Genomic DNA, 23,820 nt, shown 5'->3' with positions numbered 1-23,820 from the left:
ATTAAGTGTTAATATTTAATCAGTAATTTAAGTTAATTAATTTTAAAGATAACAAAAAATGATAAATTATAAATTAAAAACAAAATGGCCGCTTTTTTGGTAAATATTTATTCACATACTTTTATAACAGAAAATTTTTTTGCATGACTAGGTTGTGAAATTAATTATTAAATTATCATTGACTATTATTAAAGCCCGATTTTTTTTATACAACAGCGGAACAAAATCATTGAAAGCAGCTTTATAAAAACTCCCAGCGATTGGAGCGCCAAAGTGATACTTTTCATTGAACTTCATCGTAGACCGATTTGGGCGGCCATTTGCTTCAGTTTCAGAGATGCGCTGCTCGTCGAAAATAAGTTTCACTGGCTGCTTGTAAACCACGATTATGTACCGATGGAACCCGAAATGTTGGGGGGAAGGGAGAGGGCGGCTCAGAACCCGACTAAAACCTCGTCTTAAGGAGGTCCTATCGCCATCAATGTTAAATAAAAAATATTAGGTTATGCATAAAATTAATTTTTATCTAATAATTAAAGTCCTTATTTATTTATTAATGAAGTTTAATTTATTCTTCACCATGGAAATTTTTGAAAAAAAAATTTCTAAAAATGTAGGTATTTTTTCCGAGTCTTACGAGAAATTCAGACCTCAACTACTTTCTTGAATTATGGTATTAACTACCAATTAGATGGGGTAAAAAAAATTAAAGCTCAAAATAAGGTTTTCGAAATATTTAGGTTTCATTTTTTGCAATAAAATATATAGGTTGCCGTGGAATTTATGGAGAAATTAAAATTATAAAATCATAGAAAATTTTTAAGTAACCTACATTTAAATGGCGTCAGAACATTTGGCAACGTTGCGTAGCGTGCGAGCTTCAGACCATTCAATAAATTCAAACTAAACTTTAACGCACTTATGTTTTTCATTTATACTTATTAGTTAATTTATTGTTACAAAATTATCATATTTCATAATTAAAAAATAAAACAATAATTAAAAAATACTAGCATTCTTACTACGAGACATTAGAATGACATGGTTTCATGACTAAACATTTTTAATTAATTTATTTATTTATACTGACTGTAAAAACTTAAACGCAGTTAAGGTTATATTGTGCAAATGAAAATGTAAACAACCAAAATATAGAGCGTTGCCAAATCACGGACAAGTTACTAACAGCTGATTTACAAGAGTCAAATTAATTGCACGACTCATGATGCGAAGCATCAGAGAGTGCTTTACGATCGAAAAATTTTTTTCGCCTCATTTTTGCAACTATTTTTAGTATTATATCCTTGTTAGTTCACGGAATCAAGATATTTTGCATACTATTGTCGAGATAATTTAATGGAGATTAATTCCATACTTTCTAAAAATTGATTTACTGCAATAGAAACGGAAAAAAACATCAAAATAGGTCAAAAAATTTTCCTGTCCGTCATGTATGAAACCCCGGAAACACTGTAACTTGTGAAAAAATCAATTATTTGAGTTAAATTTTTTTTTTTAAATTCTAATCGACGATTGTAGGTCACTAAATGCGAATGGTTAATTAATTCAGTGTCGTTTAATTACAATTAATAAAAAACGAAAACTACAAGACTGTATATCTATATATATCCATGTAAAATTAACATGGATGGTGATATATCTATATCTATAGATATTATGTACATTTTATTCCACCAGGGGCGCTTGTGCAGTACCTTCCTACTACAGCTGTTTTTTCGGCAATTAATTTTGAACGACTTATTAACTTCCCGCTAAGAAGATCGAAGATTTTCAAAAATCGGGAAGTTATTGTTTTCACCCCGTTTTGCAAAAATCGAGTTTTCATCAGATCTCGACGTTTGAAGGTCACAGGAAACTTCCCTGACTATGCCCGCGAGGTTGTCACGGTGTCTGTATGTATGTGTGTGTGTGTGTGTGTGTGTGTGTGTGTGTGTGTGTGTGTGTGTGTGTGAAAGTATGTGAACCGCTTATAACTTTTGAACGGCTTGACCGATTTCATTGCGGTTGGTGCCATTCGAAAGGGCTTGACCAAACTTAGATTTTGAAAACTATTTGGACAGATTCAAATCAATAGATTTTGAGAAATCTTCAAAAAACTGAAAAAAAAAATTTTTTTCAAATGTGGTTTTTTTGGAATAACTTTTAAACGGCTTAAAGGTTCAATTCCAAAAACTAATCAGCTCTTAACCTCAAAAAACCACGTCGATCGCCACCAGTCCGGTCAAAATCGGTTGATTCGTTCGAGAGATATCGTGAACGAAAGAAAACCGAAAAAAGTGTTTTTTCGGAATAACTCCAAAATTCCTAGCGCGATCAATTCAAAATTTAAGATTCTTTGTGACGCTTAAAAAACTTCGTCGAATGCTTCTAACCGCGTAAAAATCGGTTTATTCATTCAAAAGTTATTGCGGTTTAAAAATTCAAAAAATAGTGTCTTATCAAATCTCTATCAGACTTTTGAGCTCGAAGAGCTTTAAAGCATAGGAAAGCAATTTCTTTGAGCTCGGAGAGCTCAAAATAACCCATAAATTGTATTTTTGAGCTCGAAGAGCTCAAAAACGTCATTGGCGCAATTTTAAGCGCCTAAGTATGGAATTAGCGGGAAGTTGCAGGGATGGCCTTCAGGGTCAACCGTTTTCCTAATTTTTTTTTTTTTTTTTATATTTCATAATTAAATGAGCATTATGAGTCGTGCACTTTTGGATTTTCCAAACTTTTTTTGTATTTAACTATTTTTTTTTATTTTTAAAATTTCAACGATTAATGCTTCACATAGTATTTATTTTTTAAGTTTAGAAACTTTTATGGGTTTTTTATTTTAATTTATCGAATATTGACTACTATAGTTGTTGTGACTCAACTGGACGAAAGGACTTCCTTAAGATTTTTTGTACTCCGAGATGTTCACCACTTTCCAGTATAGAAGAATTCCGGAAATTGTTTGGTTATTGCGGCTGGGTATGTTGGGTTCTGTAATTGAGTTTCCGGGGTAATTATAGTGGGAAATTGGAGGTCAGGAGAAAAATTTTTTGGAACAGTAAAACATGTTTTTTTTTTTCAATAGCAAATTGGAAGCTTGAGACTACTTTGACGCTCAAAATCAATGTAACAGGAAGTTTTAGTCACATGTCATGATGATATCTTGGTAGAATTTGAAGATTATGTATTATCTTTATATGAGAAAAAGGTTCATTAACCCTTTCCCGGCTCGGAGTATCGATGAGCCAAGTGGGGATAGAGCGAATCAAAGTCTGTTGTAAGGCTGTATGAGTGGAAGTTTAGTTTTGGTATTGTAGGCAAGCACCCCCTTCTACCATTTTTCTGACCCCTTCTCTAGAAAACGGATTATAGCTCTCTCATTTTAAGAATAAAACGTACGATTCAAATTAAGAGTAGGGATTCAAGGTCGACCGGGAAAGGGTTAAGCTGCGTTAACGCTCAAAATCAATGTAATAGTTGATAGATAGGCCGTTTCAGTAATATTTGTTAGTTAGGTTGCATTGAAATTTCAAATCATGGTAATATCGCACATCATGGTAATATCGCGGTTGAATTTATAGAACAAGTGTTTATTCGCGACAAATAACGTTTTGAGCTGCATTGGCTCTCATAATCAATGTAATATTAATTAATCGGTTCGTTTTATCAACGTTTGATATTAATATCGTGTTAAATTTGAAAGAAGAAGTGCTCTCAGACGATACATGGGTTTTTTATACTACATTGACATTCAAAATCAATGCACTTTTGTTCTAATCAGTTTTCCCGATTTATTTCAGCCATAATAATCAATAATATAGCTTCAAAATTGAATAAAAAGTTAATTTATGTGTGAAGTGCCGTTGTGAGATTGTATTGATGCTCAAAATCAATGCAGTTTTTAGTAAATTGACTTTTAACCATATTTGCTAATAACCAAGTGTAAAAATTTCAATCAAAAGTGTTATCACACTAGAAATGATATTTATATATATACAGCATCGAAATTCCAAATCAATGCAGTCTTTTTTTGTCAATATCTAAGGATCTACTGATCCAATTTATCTAAAATTTTGATATGATTTTAAAACAGACGTATAAAAATAATATTGGAATTATTTGTTAATGAATAATACACTTAGGTTGTTTTATAAATGAAAAATTACGTGTGACAAAAAAAAATCGCGTGCGTTGTGCAATAAATCAATCAGATAAAACAATTTGTCGCGGTTTTACAGTAATTACGTTGATAGCATCACTATAATTGCTCGTATCTATACATAAAAAACAAGTGTGATAGTTACCTAACATAATTAGCGTATAAAAAGTTCCTTCCTCATGTTTGTAGTGAATTTATGGTGGATCTTTGGTCTTAGTTGGCGTCAACTTTTCAACCAAAAAAATTTTTTTCTTCTCCGTAATCAACGGAGTTTTTTTTTAGTTGTTAAAAAAAAAATTATATCAGTACTTATTTCGAATGTATTTTCTGCCCTCCGGCCGAAAAGTGGCAACTTGGGTCGCACATTCCGGCTATGTCGTGCAGAATTAAATATTTATGTCATAAAGCCGTGAAGTGGCAGTTTTCTGATCGCGACGATATTTCGATATAAGCTTAAGGTTTGTGACGGGAAGGATCGAAACGGATATAATTTTAACGTCCGAGGCGAAAGCGAGGACGGAAATTTACGCTCGTTTTTAAACATTCACATCATAAACATTAGAGTGAATATCGAAAAAAAGTCGTTGTCAGAATCGCCACCAAACGGCCAAATGACATACAATATTTTTTGTCATTATCGCTCCATAAGTTTAACTTTTGAGGGATAGAAGGTAAATAATATTTATATATTTATATTTATTAATATTTATTTATGGCATGGTTTTTATTTTATTAACATTAGATCCGCTTCGTAATAAACTGCCAGCAAAGAAATAATTAGCGCCACTCAATAGTAACTACCCTGATAGCCACAGTTTCAGACCAACCAAATTGGTGTCAGATAGTTGCCACCAACTTAACGACAATTTGCGGTCAACTTCCAAATTTGTAACTGTTGGCATTAAGTTGGCTACAAGTTTCTGGGAAAAAGAAGACCAATCTACTACCGTAATATGTCGCCCAATTTCTTGAGAAACTTGTCGTCAACTTGATGTGAAAAAGTTTCAGAAACAGTTTTTGCTGCCAACTTGGTGACAAGTTGCGACAGTAAATCGACAGAAAGTTGCGACCAACTTGGCCATCAGGGATCTCTCTCAATTTCATCTGGGTGAACACGAAAAGTTCGTAAAAAAAAAGGGAGAGGTAAACTTCACGGCCTAGGCTGTAAAAAAAATTAGGAAAACGGTTGACCCTAAAGGCCATCCCTGCAACTTCCCGCTGATTCCGTTAATACCTGGCCACTTTTTTGAGCTCTTCAAGCTCAAAAGTACAATCTGTGTGTTGTTTTAAGCTCTCCGAGCTCAAAAAGATACCTTTTCTATGCTTTTGAGCTCTTTGAGCTCAAAAGTCTGATAGAAGTTTCATAGAACACTATTTTTTGAATGTTCATACCGCAATAACTTTTGAATGAATGAACCGATTTTTACGCGGTTGGCGGCATTCTACGTAGTTTTTTAAGCCTTATAAATAATTTCTAAGTTTCAATTGGTCAAACTAGAAATTTCGGAGTAACTCTGAAAAAACACTTTTTTCGGTTTTCTTTTGTTCACGATATCTCTCGAACGAATCAACCGATTTTGACCGGATTGGCGGCGATCGACGTGGTTTTTTAAGGTTGAGAGCTGATTAGTTTTTGGAATCGATCGGTTGAGCCGTTTAAAAGTTATCCCAAAAAAACCACTTCAGAAAAAATTTGTTTTCCTACTTTTTTTTAGATTTCTCCAAATTTCTCAAAATCTATCGGTCCGAATCGGTTCAAATTTACAGGAAATTTAAGTTTGGCGAAGCCCTTTCGAATGGCACCAACCGCGATAAAATCGGTTCAACCGTTCAAAAGTTATAAGAGGTTTACATACTTACACACACACACACACACACACACACACACACACACACACACCCCAGAGTGTCCGTCTTGCCCAAGAGTTGCTGAAAATGCGGAGCACGTTTTCTTTGAGTGCCCTCGTTTTAACCCACAGCGTGATGAGTTAGAGAAGATCCTGAACAAGAAAATCACACCAGAGTCAATAGTAGAAGAAATGCTGTCATCCGAAGCTGCCTGGAACGCCACAAGCACGTTTACCACCGAAGTGCTTACAGAGCTGCGTTCCATTGAAAGAAAAAGGGCAAATGACAGAAACTAGAAGGAAGGAAAAATAACACCTTAGCCACCAGAAGGAATAGCAGTAGCTAGATCCTCCCCTCACGAAGTAATGCCTGACGGCGGTTTCCATGAGGGATTAGAGGAAAGAAGAAAAGGGGTTTAGGGTTTAGTGGGTAGGGGCGTTAGCGTCGAGTTTTAGTATGACGCTGTGTCGAGTCGCCACATATCCAGGCCGAACAGCTATGCCTGGAATCCGTAAAAAGGATTCCCCCCCCCCTAAGATAAAAAAAAAAAAAAAACACACACACACACATACACACACAAATACATACAGACATAGTGACACCCTCGCGGGAATAGTCAGGAAAGCTTCCTAGGACCTCAAAACGTCGAGATCTGATGAAAACTCGATTTTCGAAAAACGGGGTAAAACCAATAACTTCCCGATTTTTGAAAATTTTCAATTTTCTTAGCGGGAAGTTAAAAAGACGATATGGTAGAGTGTCTCGAAAAGAGTCCCTTTACGGACGCCACCCAGCGCTCAAAATTTGAACTTTTGAAACGAGTATGATAAAAAAAATAGCTTGTAGAGGTTGAATACAGATAATAGAGAGTAAGCCTGGTGAGACCGCCAGTAATGCACTTCCCTACTGTGTTCTTTTAATAATTTACTTGACAATTAAGAGGGCGTTGAATTCATATAAAAATAAATACCATTAGCAGGAAAATTTGAACGAATTTTAAAATAGAATTGTAAATAAAATTAATTTATTTTTAATTAACTTATTAATATAATTATTTTTTCAATTTATTTTTATAGTTCACAGCAAATAATTATTTTTTTTTATTGATGTTTGACATAAAATTATCGAAAAATTGAAAGTATAAGCGCTTAAGGCATGCACATTTAGATTTACCGAAGTTTTTTTAATTTTTTATAAAAGACTAATTGAATAGTTCTGATGAATTAAATTTGTAAACAAAAATGTTATTTTATATATTTCGCATACAAAAAAAATTCTTCTAATTTTTCATAATTCAGAGGTCCAATTTGCCGCACATTTGAAATTATATCTTTCATATGACTCATTCGTCCAATAATAACAATGAAAAGCATACATATTACACGACTAAAAATAGTAAAAAATAATTACAGTGTAAATTTAATTTTTTCAACACACATTCGGCTTTTTCTCAAGTGTTGTGAATACCACTTAAAATTGAAGGAAATAAATCCTAAAAATGAAAAGACAAATACTACAGACTGGAATTTTAATCCAGTAAACTACAATAATAATCATCAAAACATTTTTTTATTTATTAACATATTATTTATAATAAAAAAATAAGGTCACTCAATATTAAAAAAATAACAAGTTCGATGTTAAAAAAAAAATTATGAATATAAATTACGCAGTATAAATAAGAAAGAAGCATTTATAATATAAGTATATATCACAAAAATAACTCGCGAAGAAGACGTAAGAGAATTGGTGGAGGAAACCGAAATCTCGAGGTTCCAGCTTTAAAGCTTTTACAATTGAATTTCAGTTACATTTTAACAATCTTCTTCTTCGAACTAGCGACGCTACTTTTGTAAATATCGTAAGTAATTATTAATCTATCTTACACTTATTTAATAATTTTTTAATAGAAAAATATTTTTTTATAATTTTCCGATAATTAATAATTAATAATACAAATTTTTACCCACAAATTTATAAATAAGAATTGTATGCTGTTTCATGGAGTGTAATTAAAAAAAAAAAAAAAAAAAAAAAAAAAAAAAAATTATTGGGACATTAAATTAAGTGGAGTAATAAAAGATAAAATTTTGCGCTGGATGTTGAAGATATATTTGGAGGAATTTAGTATCTAAAATAACTAGAGAGGCAGTAGGCCACGCGCTTATACTTTGTCGACATATTTTAATATCATTCTCTTATAATCTTACATAGTTTTTTTATAGATACGGTTATATACACATTAAATACATATTCTTCCCTTCAAAACATCTTGTACCTCTTTGAAAATAGTTCTGACATATTACATTCGAATTTATTAATTATATCGAGCAAATATTAAAGTAAAAACTTAATTTAAGAATTTGAACATTGTTTCGTTTTTTCGGAAAGTGCTTAGGGTTGGGCTCGAACTCAGTCCTTTCAGGATACAAGTTTCAAGCTCAAATCACTGCCTTTAATTTATTTTAAAAAAGATTATTTGCTTTGAATAACAAATAAATTTGTTTTTAGAAACAGTTTAAGCCGCAAATTTTAACTTAAATATAAAAAAATCATAGATTGTGAGTTTAGCAATTAATTATCTTACAAGTTTAACTGTAGTAGAACATTTTTTCTTAAAAAAAAAAAAACATTTTACACTTCTCGTCACATTAAACTATCTTAACAATTAATGTAAGAAGTCATTCTGGTTCCAGCGCTCGAAAAAAAGCTAATATAAATTATTTTTTTACACAGAAATTATTATAGATATTAATATAAAATTTATTCAGTTCAACAAATACACTCTTGAATTACACAAAAAATATCTAAATTTATTTTTTTTTTTATATTTTTTATATGAATAAACAACGGGTGAGCGGAGCTCCTCCAAAAGTTGGTATGTCGCTGACGTACATGATAAGTTGATAACTTGATAACGGTTTATTTACAACACAAAAACCAAAATTATTTACCTTCAATATATAAGTAGCTATTGGATCAGCTACGGAGATTAATATTTATTACGTGGAGACGCAACCCATACAATTGTTTCTGTCCGACTCCGTATTAGATGTATACTTTTTCATAAATTTTTAAACTTTAATCTGTTATTTATAAATAATTAGATGGTCAAAAATTTTTTAAAATTTTTTTTTAAACTCACAACAAATACATTAAAAAACTGTCAGTTTTTTAAAAGTTTCTGGCAGTTAGTTTTTTTTATAACTAAGAAAGTTATACAGAACTGCAGAGAACGTATGCAATCAATGTTAAATATCCAATTTTTAATTAAATTCATTTCGGGTTATAATTGGTCAATCTACTTCAAATTTTAAGGGTAATTGCATCATCATGTTCTTAATAAGTCTACAAAAATTAAAAATTTTCTGATGATATGCCTTAACTACGACAACTACCTTGAAAATTTGATTTTCTTCCACTCGAACATCCACATAAATATCGTAAATAATATAATTATAGTGGGTCGATCACTTAGAAATTTTAAGACAATATTTTTAGGTGTAAAGTAGGTACTTTCGAAAAATGTAAAAAAAAATTAATTTTTTTTTTATAGTTACAAACCAGAATAATCCGTTAACTTAATTATACAACATTTGCGACAGCTCAAATTACTCTGCAACTGATTTTATTTGATAAGATATTTTGATATTTATTATTATTATTATTGTATATATTTAATATATGAAGATCGGTATTTTAAATTTAATAAATCAAAAATAGTTAATATTATAAGCCATACTAGCCGATCCAAATTGTTGGAATGACTAATTTTTCATTATTATTTGTTCACCATAATATTTTATCGGTATGAGGTCTTATACCATCAGAGAAAATTTAGGTGAAGATAACAATTAAAATTTGTTTTGACAATTATTATTAGAGAAAGATGTAATTTTTTACTCAGTGTAACTTTTTTCAGTGACTGAAAAAATAATTCGGAAAGCCCAGACCAGGACTCGAACTTGGATCTTTTGGTTACGCGCCAAATTTTCAGTCACTGAAAAAAGTTACACTGAGTAAAAAATTACATCTCTAATAATAATTTTCAAAACAAATTTTAATTGTTATCCTCACTTAAATTTTCTCTGATGGTATGAGATCTCATACCGATAAAATATTATGGTGAACAAATAATAATGAAAAATTAGTCATTCTCCAACAATTTGGATCAGGTAGTCTGGCTTATAATATTAACTATTTTTGATTTATTAAAATTATTATTATTATTTATTTTTTTTTTTAATTTTCAGCACTAAATTATTTGAATAAGTAAATTTTCCACGTGAAAAAAATAATCAACAAAATGCTGGCAGGCCAAGCGCCAAAGTTTGTTAACAAACAATTTAATTCCCCTATAAACCTGTACTCACCTCAAGCTATTCAGGAGACATTAGAAAAACAGACGAGATTATTATCGAATGGTGCCGTTGGGTGAGTATTATCTAAAAATATTTAATTTCAAAGTGTGTAGATTAATATAAAAATAGATTTTATAAAATAAAATCGAACTGAGCAAAAAAAATGAAATAAAGATGACTGGTTAAAAGAGAAAAAATAAAATATATAGTTATACTGTATGTAGTACATCTGTTGGCAAGGAAGAACAAGTGTAAACCACCTTGCATCAAAAATTTCTTCCTCAAAGTGTGACCAAGAGATTGTTAATTGAAGAGGTCTAGAATGATTCATCCAGATTATTTTAAGAGGGGCGAATCATTCAACGCATAAATAAACGCTGAGGTTTATTTCGGAATTGCGCAAAAGTATTACGCGTACTTAATTTTATTTCATATATAACATATAACATCTATTGTTCCGATCATTAATTTAACGGCTCGAGCGATTGAAAATTTACTATTAGCTTCTAAATCGCGATGAAGGCTGCACAGATGAGGTTCGATCACCAGTATCAAAAAAATATTTTATTTATCTTCAGCATTATAAATTATTTTTTCTTAATATATTGTAATTAATAAAAATTTTTTATTTTCCACAGAATTGATTTCAACCAACTGGCAAAGCCAGCTAATCTGCAAAACAGCGCGGTGCTTAAAATGCTGGAAGAAGAAGAAACTAGACTGCGAAATGGTGGTCAGCCCGGTAAGATTATTTTAATTATTAATGAATTTTTATTAATTAATCAAGGGTGTAATCTAGTAGGTCACTTTAAAAAATTGGTGATTTTTTTTTTTTATTTTACAAATGCATATCTTAGAATATGAATCTTAGAATTCCCGGGGATGTGTTAACTGTTTCGGGCGAAGGCTCGCAAATTAAATTTTGGTGAGATTTTTTATTTAAAAAAAAACTAAAAACGAATTTTTCTCAAAATTACGTTTTCACGATTTTTCCGGAACTTGAGGACCAATCTTTCCAAAATTTTAACTATAAATTCTACCTCACAAAGTAGACTATCATTATGTTCAAATTTTAATTTTTACTATTTTTTTTTTTAATAACAGCAAAAAATACAATTTTTTTGGTTTTTGTTATTTGAAATTAATAAAAATTGTTAAAAATTAATATCAATAGTCTATTTTGTAGCTATTTTAATACCAAATTTAAAACACTTCGTTATTTTTGTTTCACATAAGCCGTTGCCGAAATATCGTATAGGAATCGACCTGCCTCCAAATTATGGCGTTCCGTTCAAGTACGAAAAAAAAAAAAAAAAAAAAAAAATTTATTTTGTTGAGGAAATTTTTTATGAAAATTATTTTTTTATTCTGAGTAATTTTTTTTTTCTGAAATTATAATTATAAATATTATTATTATAAATATTATTATTATAAATATTATTATTATAAATATTATTATTATTATTTTTATTATTATTATTATTGTAATAATAATTTTTATTATAATTATAATTATAATTATTATTTTTATAATTATAAATAACAGAAAATTTTTTACTAGAATCGTAAATTTACAAGCATGTATGGAAAACACACATTCCATGCTTGTAAAGAAGGACTTTCTTATAAACTCCGCCATCCATCTTACGGCATGTAACAAATTTTATTTTGTTGAGGAAATTTTTTATGAAAATTATTTTTATTCTGAGTAATTTTTTTTACAATTTTCAAGTACAATTTCCGTTCAAGTACAAAAAGACAAAAAATTCTTTATAATTTAAGGTAGTTGTCATGGTTAAGGCATACCGTCAGAAAATTCTAAATTTTTGTATACTTATTAAGGACATGATGATACAATTACCCTTAAAATTTGAAGTCGATTGACTACCTATAACCCGAGATAAATTCAATTAAAAATTTGGTATTTAACATTGATTGCATACGCTCTCTGCAGTTCTGTACCAGTTTCTTAGTTATAAAAAAAAACTAACTGTCAGAAACTTTTAAAAAACTGACAGTCTTTTAATGTATTTGTTCTGAGTTTAAAAAAAAAAATAAAAAAAAGTTTTTGACCGTCCAATTATTTATAAATAACGGATTAAAGTTCAACAATTTATAAAAAAGTATATATCTACGGAGTCGGACAGAAACAATTGTATGGGTTGCGTCTCCACAGGTACAGTCTTGCGTAAAAATGATGGATTACTTATATACAAGCTCAAATACTTTTGCGGTGCATATAATCTCTAATTTTTTGACAATATTGTACCATGACAACTACCTTAAGACTTCTTTATAGGAATATAGGAATTATCATTCCTAGCACATTTTATAAGCATATCTTTAATAGCTCACAAGAAATTCCCAAAAATCGCCAATTTTTTTAGCCGACAAACTAGACTACACTCTCAGTAAGTGAAATAAATATTGCTTTAACGTTGATACCTGCAACTACTTTACCTTTCTTCTTTTTCTGCCCTGCTTTTTCTTCTCTGCTTTGGAACCCTTAAGAAAATATTGAAATAGAAAACCACCTTTCTTTATCAACAATGGAAGTTAGAGAGATAATAAGACCTAAAAGCTATATTCGTGAATATTGGCCACCTTTCTGTCCCCAGGACGGTCGACAATGCCGTTTGCTTTTTAACCCTGGCACAGGTAAACAACTAGCAAAGAAAGTAAACAATAACAGTCATATACTTCAATTTAACAATCTATAAGCCATAAACATGTGTTAAGTTTTTAGTTGCATGATATAAAGTCAAAATGAAAAATAATTACCATTAAATAAATCATTTTAACGATTGGATAGTTATACAATTACATTAGTATATTATTAATCTATAAATTTTGTTAGATCTCTCTCCCTCTTCTTTTGCATTGTAATATATCAATCTTACAAAATCCCCACCTCGGTTTTATTAGTTGTACGACCCTGGTGTAAGCTCTAAAATCGTTCGCCGGGATCGTTACCGTGATTATTCGTCAATCCAGGGTAACAAGCTGGGATCTAGATTTTTAGTTAACTTCAGTTGTTGGCGAGATTCCTGTTTGGCAAAGCTGAATTTCTATCATTTATTGTTTTAACTGCAATAATAATTAAGACCGGTCTTAAATCTTGCTAGTTTTAATTAATTTTATAAGTATGTAGAAATTTAAAATTCTTGCAAATTTGTGATTGATTTTTTTAGTACTAAAAATAATAATAATAAGGTTTAAATTTATCACAAAAGGTTTAAGAAGAGTTGCCTGGCCACCACCTCAGGACCACGACCAAGTTGATTACATCGAACAGTCTCCAGTTCAAGCTAAGGTAAACTTACTTTTTATTGCACGCCTCATAACGTGAAGCGGTCGAGGTAGTGCTTTACTCCCGACTCATCAAGGTCAAGTAATTTTTTGATCTTCAAATGCCTCTACCATAACCATATTGCACTTATAAAATAATATGAGTAGATGTACACCGAGAAAACTAAAAAATTTATTTTATGAATTTTTATAAAATTGTAACATCTTTTTTTTTTGAATTCTTGAAAATTATCTAATTTTTTTAAGCTATTTTGTGTGATTCAAATTAAGAAAAAATTTACTTTTTTTAAAAATTACTATGATGATAAAATATGTTAAGAACTTTTGAAATTTCGCGCTTTAGTAGCCTGACAGTCATATTTAATATTTAATATTCATTTTCGTAGTTTAATAATAAAAATCGCACACCTCATAACGCGAAGCGGTTGAGGTAGTGCTTTACTCCCGATTATTTATAGTTACACAACGATATTGCACTTATACAATGATATTAGTAGATGTATATCGAAAAAACATTGAAAGATTTATTTTCTGAATTTTTATGAAATGATAACAATCATTGTTTTTTTATTTTTCAATTTTGTTTGACTTCACTTGGAATTCTTGAAAATTACCCAATTTTTTTAAGCTATTTTGGGTGATTCAAATTAAGAAAAAATTTACTTTTTTTAAAAGTTACTATGATGATAAAATATGTTTAGAACTTTTGAAATTTCGCGCTTTAGTAGCCTGATAGCCATATTTTATATTTAATTTTCATTATTGTAGTTTAATAATAAAAATTGCACACCTCACAGCGTGAAGCGCACGGGAAAAAATTTCTGGGAAAATTTACGATACAACTATTGTAAAGCTGGACTATACTTTTATTACTATTAATTGTCAAATATTTTAGAAGAAAAAAATACTATTTATTCATGAAAAAATACGATATTACTATTGTAAAAAGTAAGAGATGAAAATTTCCAGTGCTGCCTCTGTATTATCTTTCCAATAGAACTATAGCTAATTTTACAATAGTTGAATTGGAATGTCTCTCAATTAGTGTGAGTGATGGCCGTGCACAGCGCTAGACTCCGAGTTTATGTAAATGTTAAAGTATATGGGTCTTAGTTTACCTCGGATAGCGTAGAGGGAGAGTCTCTGGCTGCCAACCCAGAGTTCTGGGTTCGATTCCCAGATAGCACGAAAATGTCGGTGTCTTTTTTCGATTACTGTACAGGTAACAATTAGTCCAACCTTCTATCTCTCTCCCTCCCTAATATTTCTTTTAAAAAAACCAACTGTGAATTTTTACAATAGTTGAATTGTAAAATTCACAAACACATATTGTATAATTTGCTTTATAGTATTCGACTTTTTAAGACTCTTGCTAGTCTTATTTGTTGGATAAAATTTACAATAGTAGATCGTAAAAATTACCAAATGAGAAGTATAGTCCGCCGTTACTATTTTATTTAGTAAAAATTACAATAGTAAAATAGTAAAAACTCCTTCAATTTTCTTTCCGTGCGGTTGAAGTAGTGCTTCACTTCTGACTTGTCAAGGTCAAGCAACTTTGTGATCTTCAAATGCCTCTATCACAACCATATTGTACTTACACAATATAATATTAGTAGATGTACATCGAGAAAACACAAACAAATTTATTTTCTGAATTTTTATCAAATTGTAACAATTTTTTTTTTTTTTTTTAATCGTTTGACTCCATTTGAAATTCTTGAAAATTACCTAATTTTTTTTACTTTACTGTTTTTTAAGCTATTTTGTATGATTCAAATTAAGAAAAAATTATTATGATGATAAAATATGTTTAAAATTTTTAAAATTTCGCGCTTTAGTAGCCTGATAGCCATATTTAATATTTAATATTCATTTTTGTAGTTTAATAATAAAAATCGCACGCCTCATAGCACGAAGCGGTTGAGGTAGTGCTTTACTCCCGATTGGTCAAGGTCAAGCAATTTCGTGATCTTCAAATGCCTCTATCACAACTACATTGCACTAATACAATAATATGAGTAGATGTACATCGAGAAAACACTTAAATTAAACCATCTTATACTTTCTAAAAACCATTTTATGTTGCTACTTTGAAAAAAAACGTTTCAAAAAAAATTTTACGTGGACGTCCGGATGTCTGTACGCTGATTTTGTATGTAATCACGATAACTCCCGAACAAATTGATGTATCGAGACTGGACTTTTTTTATTAGTTCCAGAATTCAATTAACTGGTGCCGTATTTCATATCAGTAACCTAGTTTATCTTTTTTAATGAATTTTTAATGATACACACGTACAAAAACAAAATAATTTTTCTTATTTATCTCACGTGAATAATAAGGCGCTATTTAATTAAATTAAAATGAAATCAAACAAGTATATTACTAAATTTTGTATGAAAAGAAAAATGGGCGCCAATAATTGAAAAACAAAAGTTTTAAAAATCCAAAAGTGCACGCCTCATAATCTACTTTTTCATAATAAAATTGATTAAAATAAAATACAAATACTTTTAAATCTTTTGCACCATTGTCCACCCAGAAAAGAAAAGTACTGTGCATGTATTGTAAACGAATCTTATTTACATAGATATAGATATATAAACTATAAATGGATTTTAGTTTATTGTTAATTATAATTAAACTACATTGAATTAGACCATGATCTTCAAAAGGACTTAGTTTTGGATAATACTGAAGCGTATAAAAAAAATGGACTTGATCAGTTAAGTTTTTCGGCAGTTATCGTGACCACACCAGTTTCCATACATTAGACACACTGACGTCCACAGAATAATTTGTTTTATTTATTTAAAAAGCAAAATGTCTTTTAAAAATGTCATAAGAGTTAAAACTAGTGTTTTTCTATGACATTTATGTGTAAATATTATTCTACAAGTGCGATAGAAAATAAATAGAGACAATTTTAGTTAAAAAAATCACTTGATTTTTGTAAAGCGAGAGTAGAGCACTACCTCATCCGCTTTGCTTATGAGGTGTGCAAAAAAAATTCAAAATACTCTGTAAAAAACTACTCAATTTATTTTTCTTCTTTTAAAAATCATTTATACAATTTATTTTTTCTTAAAATAAATTTTGAATTTTCCAAATTTTTACAAATTAAAATTTTTTTTTTAGACACGTGGACTTGGTGAACACGTTTCATATCAAAGCAGTCCTGTATCAGGGCCATCACCTCAACCAATCAGTCCCGGTGGGTCTCTAAAACAGCCTTCACACTTCCAACATCAACCGAATCTCAAAAATTGGGCGCCAGTTACGCCACCGACAACTTCGCCGACTCCGACCTGGAACCAGCACTCGAATCAATTGCCATCACACGTAAGTTAAAAAAAAAAACAAAAAGAGTTGTTGTTGTTGTTATTGCGCGTAAATTGTAAATATAAATATAAATTTTGAAATATTTTCAGTACCAACCGCAAAGTCTGCCAGTAAATTTTGAACCTCCTCCAACGACGATCACTCTTAGACCAAAAGCGCCGTTTTCACAAGTAAATTATTTTTATTGTCATGCGATTATATATTTAATACGCTTCGATTTGTTTTATAAAATTATGATATTAAGATATTATATTTATTACAGTACTGTTGGCGGTTTTTCAAAAATAAATCATACTGTTGACGCGCTTGCTGTAATATTTACTTCAAGCATAGTGTTTTATTTATAAAATGTTTAACGTATATTTGCGAAACTGAAATATCTTACAACACTAAGAAAAAATGATATTTTAAAAATGGGCTTACGTCCAAAATATTGTATCGTTAAACAACCTAGGATTTGTTTTAAAAACCGCCTCCAGTTTGATATATTGTCAAGGGAACCCAATTAATAATGACATGACGGGTTAAATTGCCAAGAATTATGATACTCAAAATTCTCAAAATATCATAGTTGCCTTACAATATTTAAATTTGAGTATTACAAAAAATTAATTAAAAGGTCAACAAAGTTATGCGATATAATTCTGTTAAGATACTATGCGTGACATTAATTTATCCCTGTTCGTGTTACTTTTGTATTATTGGAAATGTGTATTTTTGGACATTTGAATAAATGAATATGGAAATTTCTAAAAATGGACATTTGATTTTTTGGAAATAATAGTAAAAGTACTTAAGTAAAATTAGACATTAATATAAATGGACATTAATAAAAAAGGAAATAATTATAAATGTACAACTGCACTTATGGCCAACTTAAAAAAATGAAATCTCTATTTTTGAAAATATCTCCAAATGGAAATAAAAGTATTTGGTAAAGAGTTCAAATAAACAAATGGATTAATGGACATTTTCTTAAATAGACATTTATGAAAATGGATAATAATATAAAAAGACATCAGTAAAAATGGTTAAAAATAAAAATGTACAATCGAATAAATGGAGTTACAGAGTTCATTTTTATTGATGGGAATTTATACAAATGTCCATTTATTCACTTTTCCTAAAATTTAAATATCCATTTTTTCAATTGTTCATAAAATCATATGTTCATTAAATGACTATTCCATTTATTCGATTGTACATTTGTATTTTTAACCATTTTTACTGATGTCTTTTTATATTATTATCCATTTTCATAAATGTCTATTTAAGAAAATGTCCATTAATCCATTTGTTCATTTGAACTCTTTACCAAATACTTTTATTTCCATTTGGAGATATTTTCAAAAATAGGGATTTCATTTTTTTAAGTTGGCCATAAGTGCAGTTGTACATTTATAATTATTTCCTTTTTATTAATGTCCATTTATGTTAATGTCTAATTTTACTTAAGTACTTTTATTATTATTTCCAAAAAATCAAATGTCCATTTTTAGAAATTTTCATATCCATTTATTCAAATGTCCAAAAATACACATTTCCAATAATACAAAAGTAACACGAACAGGGATAAATTAATGTCGCGCATAGTACTTTATAAAAAAAAAAAACATTTAAAGTTCTCATCAAATAATATTTATTTATTTATTTATTTAATTTTATTTAATTTCTGATTAAAATCAACTTACAAATTTTTTATTTTAAATCTAAAGAATAGTAAGATTTTAATTATAATAAACTTTTTCAATTTTGTTTCAAAGTTTTTTATAATGATAAATATTAAACTTTGTTTCCGTTTTAATATTATTTATTTTAGAGTAAGAATTACAAAATATGTCGTCTTAAGTTTTCTTAACTTAATAACAACTGAACTTATAACTGTGTCTCTATGACGAATAAATAAAATAAAAATAAACAGAATTAAATGTCATGACAACATAAATAAATCAATAAATGATTAATAAAAATAAATAATGTCGATGGTGCTAAAGTGCTAAATTTTAATTAGTCACTTAACATATAAAAATCTAATTAAATTATGGTATTTCGTACATTGGTTAGAATCAGTATGAAGTAAGAAAAATATTTTCAATTTTTACTAACTTCAGGGTCATAAAATTAAAATTTTTAAGTTATAGATAAGAAGAAATTAGGGTAAAGGGTAGAATAATTATTGATAGTCTTTCAAGTGTTTTTAAAAATAAATGTTAATATAAATAAGAATTAAATTATGGACATAATGAGAATTCAGAATTAAATTTATGTATATATATTAAATCTTTTTTTTTTTTTGCTTAAATTGATTATTAAAATTATGGCACGTCGTTTTATTATTTAATAGTGAAAGATAAATTATTTTAAAATTGATAACTAAAAGGAAAAATCTACATTTTAAGTCACGAAATAATTAAAATGAAATAAATAAATTTTATCTTCACACATAAATTTTTTTAAGAAACAATTATTTTGAAGCGAGATAATAAAATATTGTGTGTCATGATTAGGGCCAGAATTATTGCGTTAATTTCAAAATATTAATTAATAATTAATGGTATCAAATATTTGATATTACCGCGGAAATATTAGTCGTATAAAAAATTGAGATTTTTATAAGTAGCCAAAATTTTAATCATTTATTGTGAATTTTAATTGAGGAATTACGGTGAAAATATTTGTCGTATAAAAAAATTATATGAGATATTTCTTGTAGAAAATTAAATTTTCCACAACTTTTTTATGAAAACTTTTTTTACACAATTAATATTTTCGGCAAAAATCTTCGGCCTAGTCATGATAATTAAAAATAGTTTTATAATTACGTTGGGGCATAAAAGGAAATAACAGTTTTTTTTTTTTTTTTTATGCAGAGACATAAATTAAATTAACTTTTCTAGATCCATATTTTTGGAGTAACTATTGATAATATTTCAAGTTTTTTAAGTATAAAATTTAATATAAATAAGAATTAAATTATGGACATAATAGAAATTCAGAATTTAAATTATGTACATTAAGCGGTTTAGAATAAGCTGATAAAATAATTTTATAATATCCGAAGTTGAAAAGTTATAGTTCAGAATAATTAGTTGAGTACTTCAACTTTTTAACGTTTTTTTTCTAACTTATTTCTATAATATCTCTAAAATGGCTTGATCGATTGCTTTGAAATTTTAATAATAAATTTAGATAATGTATCCCGTATAAAAAAACTTGTCCTAAAAGAATCATAAGCTTAGGATCCTTAATGTGACACAATTTATGACAAAGTTATGACATCAAATCGGAATAAAATTTAGATTTTAAAAAAATATTATCGCTATTACTCAGAGAAAAAATATTGTAAAAAGTACTTTTATGACAATTTTACGACACTTTTATGACAACTTCATGATAGTTTTATGACAATTTTAGGATATTTTTGTGATGTTGTAAAACTAAGCTGTAGCTTATTTTTTTTATTTTTTCCGGTCACTGTAGAGTTTGTACACAGAAAAAAAACAATTAGAAAAACGGTAGACCCTGAAGGCCATCCCCGCAACTGCCCGCTAATTTCATACCTAGGTGCTTAAAATTGGACTAATGATGTTTTTGAGCTCGTCGAGCTCAAAAATACAAATTATGTGTTATTTTGAGCTCTTCAAGCTCAAAGAAATAGCTTATTTATGCTTTTGAGCTCTTCGAGCTCAAAAGTCTGATAAAACTTTTATAGAACAATATTTTTTGAATTTTCAAACCACAATAACTTTTGAATGAATTAACCGATTTTCACGCGGTTGGCAGCATTCGACACAGTTTTTTCAGCCTCATCTAGGATCTTCGAGTTTGAATTGATAAAACTAGGAAATTCAAAGTAATTCCGAAAAAAACACTTTTTTGGGTTTTCTTTCAATCATGATATCTCTTGAACGAATCGACCGATTTTTACCGGCTTGACGGTAATCGGCTCAATTTTTTTATGTTATTAGCTGATTAGTTTTTTAAATTGACCGGTGAAGCCGTTTAAAAGTTACTCCAAAAAATGTCGGAGTTATGTTAAGAAAACACTTGTTTCCAAATATTTCGTCGAGGATATCTCTCAAACCAATCAACCGATATTTACGTTCTTGGCGGCGATCGACGCGGTTTTTTGAGCTCTAAAAATTTTTACATTTTAACAAAAATGATCCAAAAAGAAATATCAAAGTTATGTGAAAAAAAATACACTTTTTTGGGTTTTCTTTCGTTCACGATATCTCTCGAACGAATCAACCGATTTTGACCAGATTTGCGGCAATCGACGTGGTTTTTCAAGGTTAAGAGCTGATTAGATTTTGGAGTTGATCGATAGAGCCGTTTAAAAGTTATTCCAAAAACGACCTTCAAAAAAAATTTTTTTCTTAGTTTTTTTTAAATTTCTCAAAATCTATCGATCCGAATCGGTTCAAATTCACAAGAAATCTAAATTTGAGAGAACTCTTTAAAACGCCGTTTAGTAGGTTCCGATCGGTTTAGTCGTTCAAAAGTTATAAGCGGTTCACATACTTACACACACACATACATATACACACATATATACAGACATAGTGACAACATCGCAGGGGTAGTCAGGGAAGCTTCCTATGACCTTCAAACGTCGAGATCTGATGAAAACTCGATTTCTGCAAAACGGGGTGAAAACAATAATTTCCCGATTTTTGAAAATCTTCGATTTTCTTAGCGGGAAGTTAAAAATTAACTTGAATCAAGTAAATAATTTTGAAAAACTTCATCTTTTTGATTTAAGTAGAAAAAATCTTAAACTAAAAATTTTTTCTTGGTTCAAGTAAATTTTATTTCATTCAAGAATTTTTTGTCTTGATTAAAAACAATGAAACTTTTCATAATTATTTTCTTGGTTAAAGAATTTTTCTCTTGATTCAAGTTAATTTTTTTTTCAGTGCATCTTTTGTAACTAAAGGTTACATATAGAATAAGCGAAAGGAAATTTAGTATAGACCGGATAGCTCAAATGGTAGAGTAGCCGACATGTCTTCGGAAGGTTCTGGGTTCGAATCCCAGTCCGAGCTATCTAATAATTTTTTCTCGCATATTCTATAAACTCACATTAAGATGATCCTCTCCACATTCCTTTCTCAATCCTTTCCTACCAATATCCTGTTACGTGAATGTGGAACGCTTCACGTAATAATTACCGTAACTCCTATTCTTTCCCGCTTCACAGCATTATTTATATTTGTAATAATTATTTATATTTGTAATAAGGTATCATAAATGATGATTTATGATCATATTCACAGAGCAATCGGCTGTAACGTTAATTATTACAATTTATTGTTCATTTTTAGATATTTTACAAATAAAACTATAATAATTTTTAATAAATTGACTATTATCGTATCAGCTCATAAACTCTTCCAATAAATTTATAAATAATGCATTTATCTTTTTACAAATAATAATATTTATTTTTTTTTTAGGATCCAGCGCCAGTTTATCAAGCCCAGCCAGCTGCTACGATGGCACCTATGAGCGGAGTAATGAGAGGAGATTTGAAGTGGCCTCCAGAGTCGGTCAAACAACAATCAGAACTCGAAAACCAAGCGAGAATGGCACTAGCCAAAGGCCCGGCTTTCAGACCACGACGTGTTAATAAAGATTATGGAGAATTCTTTGCTCAACACGCTCTCAACAGTAATTACCCAGGGTACCGAGCTCCTCCTGGTACTCAATACTTTACACCGTCTTATCAGCATTAACTCAGACTTATTTTTAATTATATAGAAATTATAAATTTTCTCTAATTACTACTAAAAAATTTTTAAGGAAAAATTTCATAAAAATTAATTTAGCAGGTATTTGATAATTTTTTTAACAAATCAATTATAGCGAAAAGAATTAGATAACAATTTTAGAAAATTAAAAATTTAATTTTTTAAAAATAATTTTTTTGGAAGAAATTTTTTTGTTAAATAAAATTAAAAAATAATCAAGTGACTGCTAATTTAAATGTCATAATAAGTTTTATATTTTGACACTGATTAATTTATAAAATATTTTATTAAAAAATAATTTTATAAATTAAAATTCAGTTTAATCATCATGCGATCTAATAAACTAATTTGTCATTAATTATTTTTATCTAGATGATTAATAATAGTTGAAAGAATTATGTCAGCTAATAATGAACTTATTCTATTGATTTAATTAATGACTAACAGCTAAGCTAGAAATTGGATCAAAATATAAGACTTGTCATAACATAAATCATGAGCCAAAATTTTTACATGGCTAAATAGTGACTACTAAATACCTCAATGTTTCAAAGTCACACTAATTTAATTTATTTACAAAACTAAATTTATACTGTTTGAAGTTATTGTTTAATAAGATAAAATATTATTTTAATTTTAAGAAAAATACTAATTTTGGCTTAAATCTAGTCCGTACAAAATAAAATTAATAATTTTAAAAATATTATATATATTTATTATTTAAAACGAACGAAAGAAAATCAAGAAAATGATTTTAAAAAGCGAATATTATAAAAGTAAATGTATTTTTTTATGTAATTCTCAAGAATAATTAGCGATTGTTCTGATAATTATTTTACTAATAAATTTTTAACGAAGTTAATTACTGTTTTTAATAATTTTTTTTAAAATAAAATAATACTTTATTCCAGGTTTAATAAATAAAGAGCCATTCAACCACACCCGACATGAATAAGTAGATTTCTTGTAAATTTTCTTATAATTACGACATGAGACCAGCTACAACAGATAGATTTCTAAAGAAATCTACCTAATAAAAAAATT

The 23,820-nt window shown here is 28.9% G+C and overlaps 1 protein-coding gene across 3 annotated transcripts; it reads left to right on the top strand.

The window, feature by feature from the left end:
- Nucleotides 1-7,722: 7,722 nt before the first annotated feature.
- Nucleotides 7,723-22,827, top strand: LOC123264110 (extensin-like). Of its 3 annotated transcripts, none has more exons than XM_044727201.1 (7): nucleotides 7,723-7,868; nucleotides 10,261-10,441; nucleotides 11,007-11,110; nucleotides 13,602-13,681; nucleotides 16,820-17,023; nucleotides 17,113-17,193; nucleotides 22,483-22,827. In XM_044727201.1, the coding sequence occupies exons 2-7, from the start codon at nucleotides 10,314-10,316 to the stop codon at nucleotides 22,759-22,761; spliced, it is 876 nt and encodes a 291-aa protein (XP_044583136.1). In that variant the 5' UTR covers nucleotides 7,723-7,868; nucleotides 10,261-10,313; the 3' UTR covers nucleotides 22,762-22,827. The 3 variants fall into 3 exon arrangements, with proteins under 3 accessions (XP_044583136.1, XP_044583137.1, XP_044583138.1); XM_044727202.1 differs by having other exon boundaries at nucleotides 7,841-7,859; XM_044727203.1 differs by lacking the exons at nucleotides 7,723-7,868; nucleotides 10,261-10,441 and adding an exon at nucleotides 10,779-10,904.
- The last annotated feature ends 993 nt before the right edge of the window (nucleotides 22,828-23,820 follow it).

The sequence above is a fragment of the Cotesia glomerata genome, linkage group LG4 (assembly GCF_020080835.1).
Source record: "Cotesia glomerata isolate CgM1 linkage group LG4, MPM_Cglom_v2.3, whole genome shotgun sequence".
NCBI lineage: Eukaryota > Metazoa > Arthropoda > Insecta > Hymenoptera > Braconidae > Cotesia > Cotesia glomerata.
The sequence above is the reverse complement of the archived record's forward strand: the minus strand, read 5'-3'. Positions and strand labels throughout refer to the sequence as shown.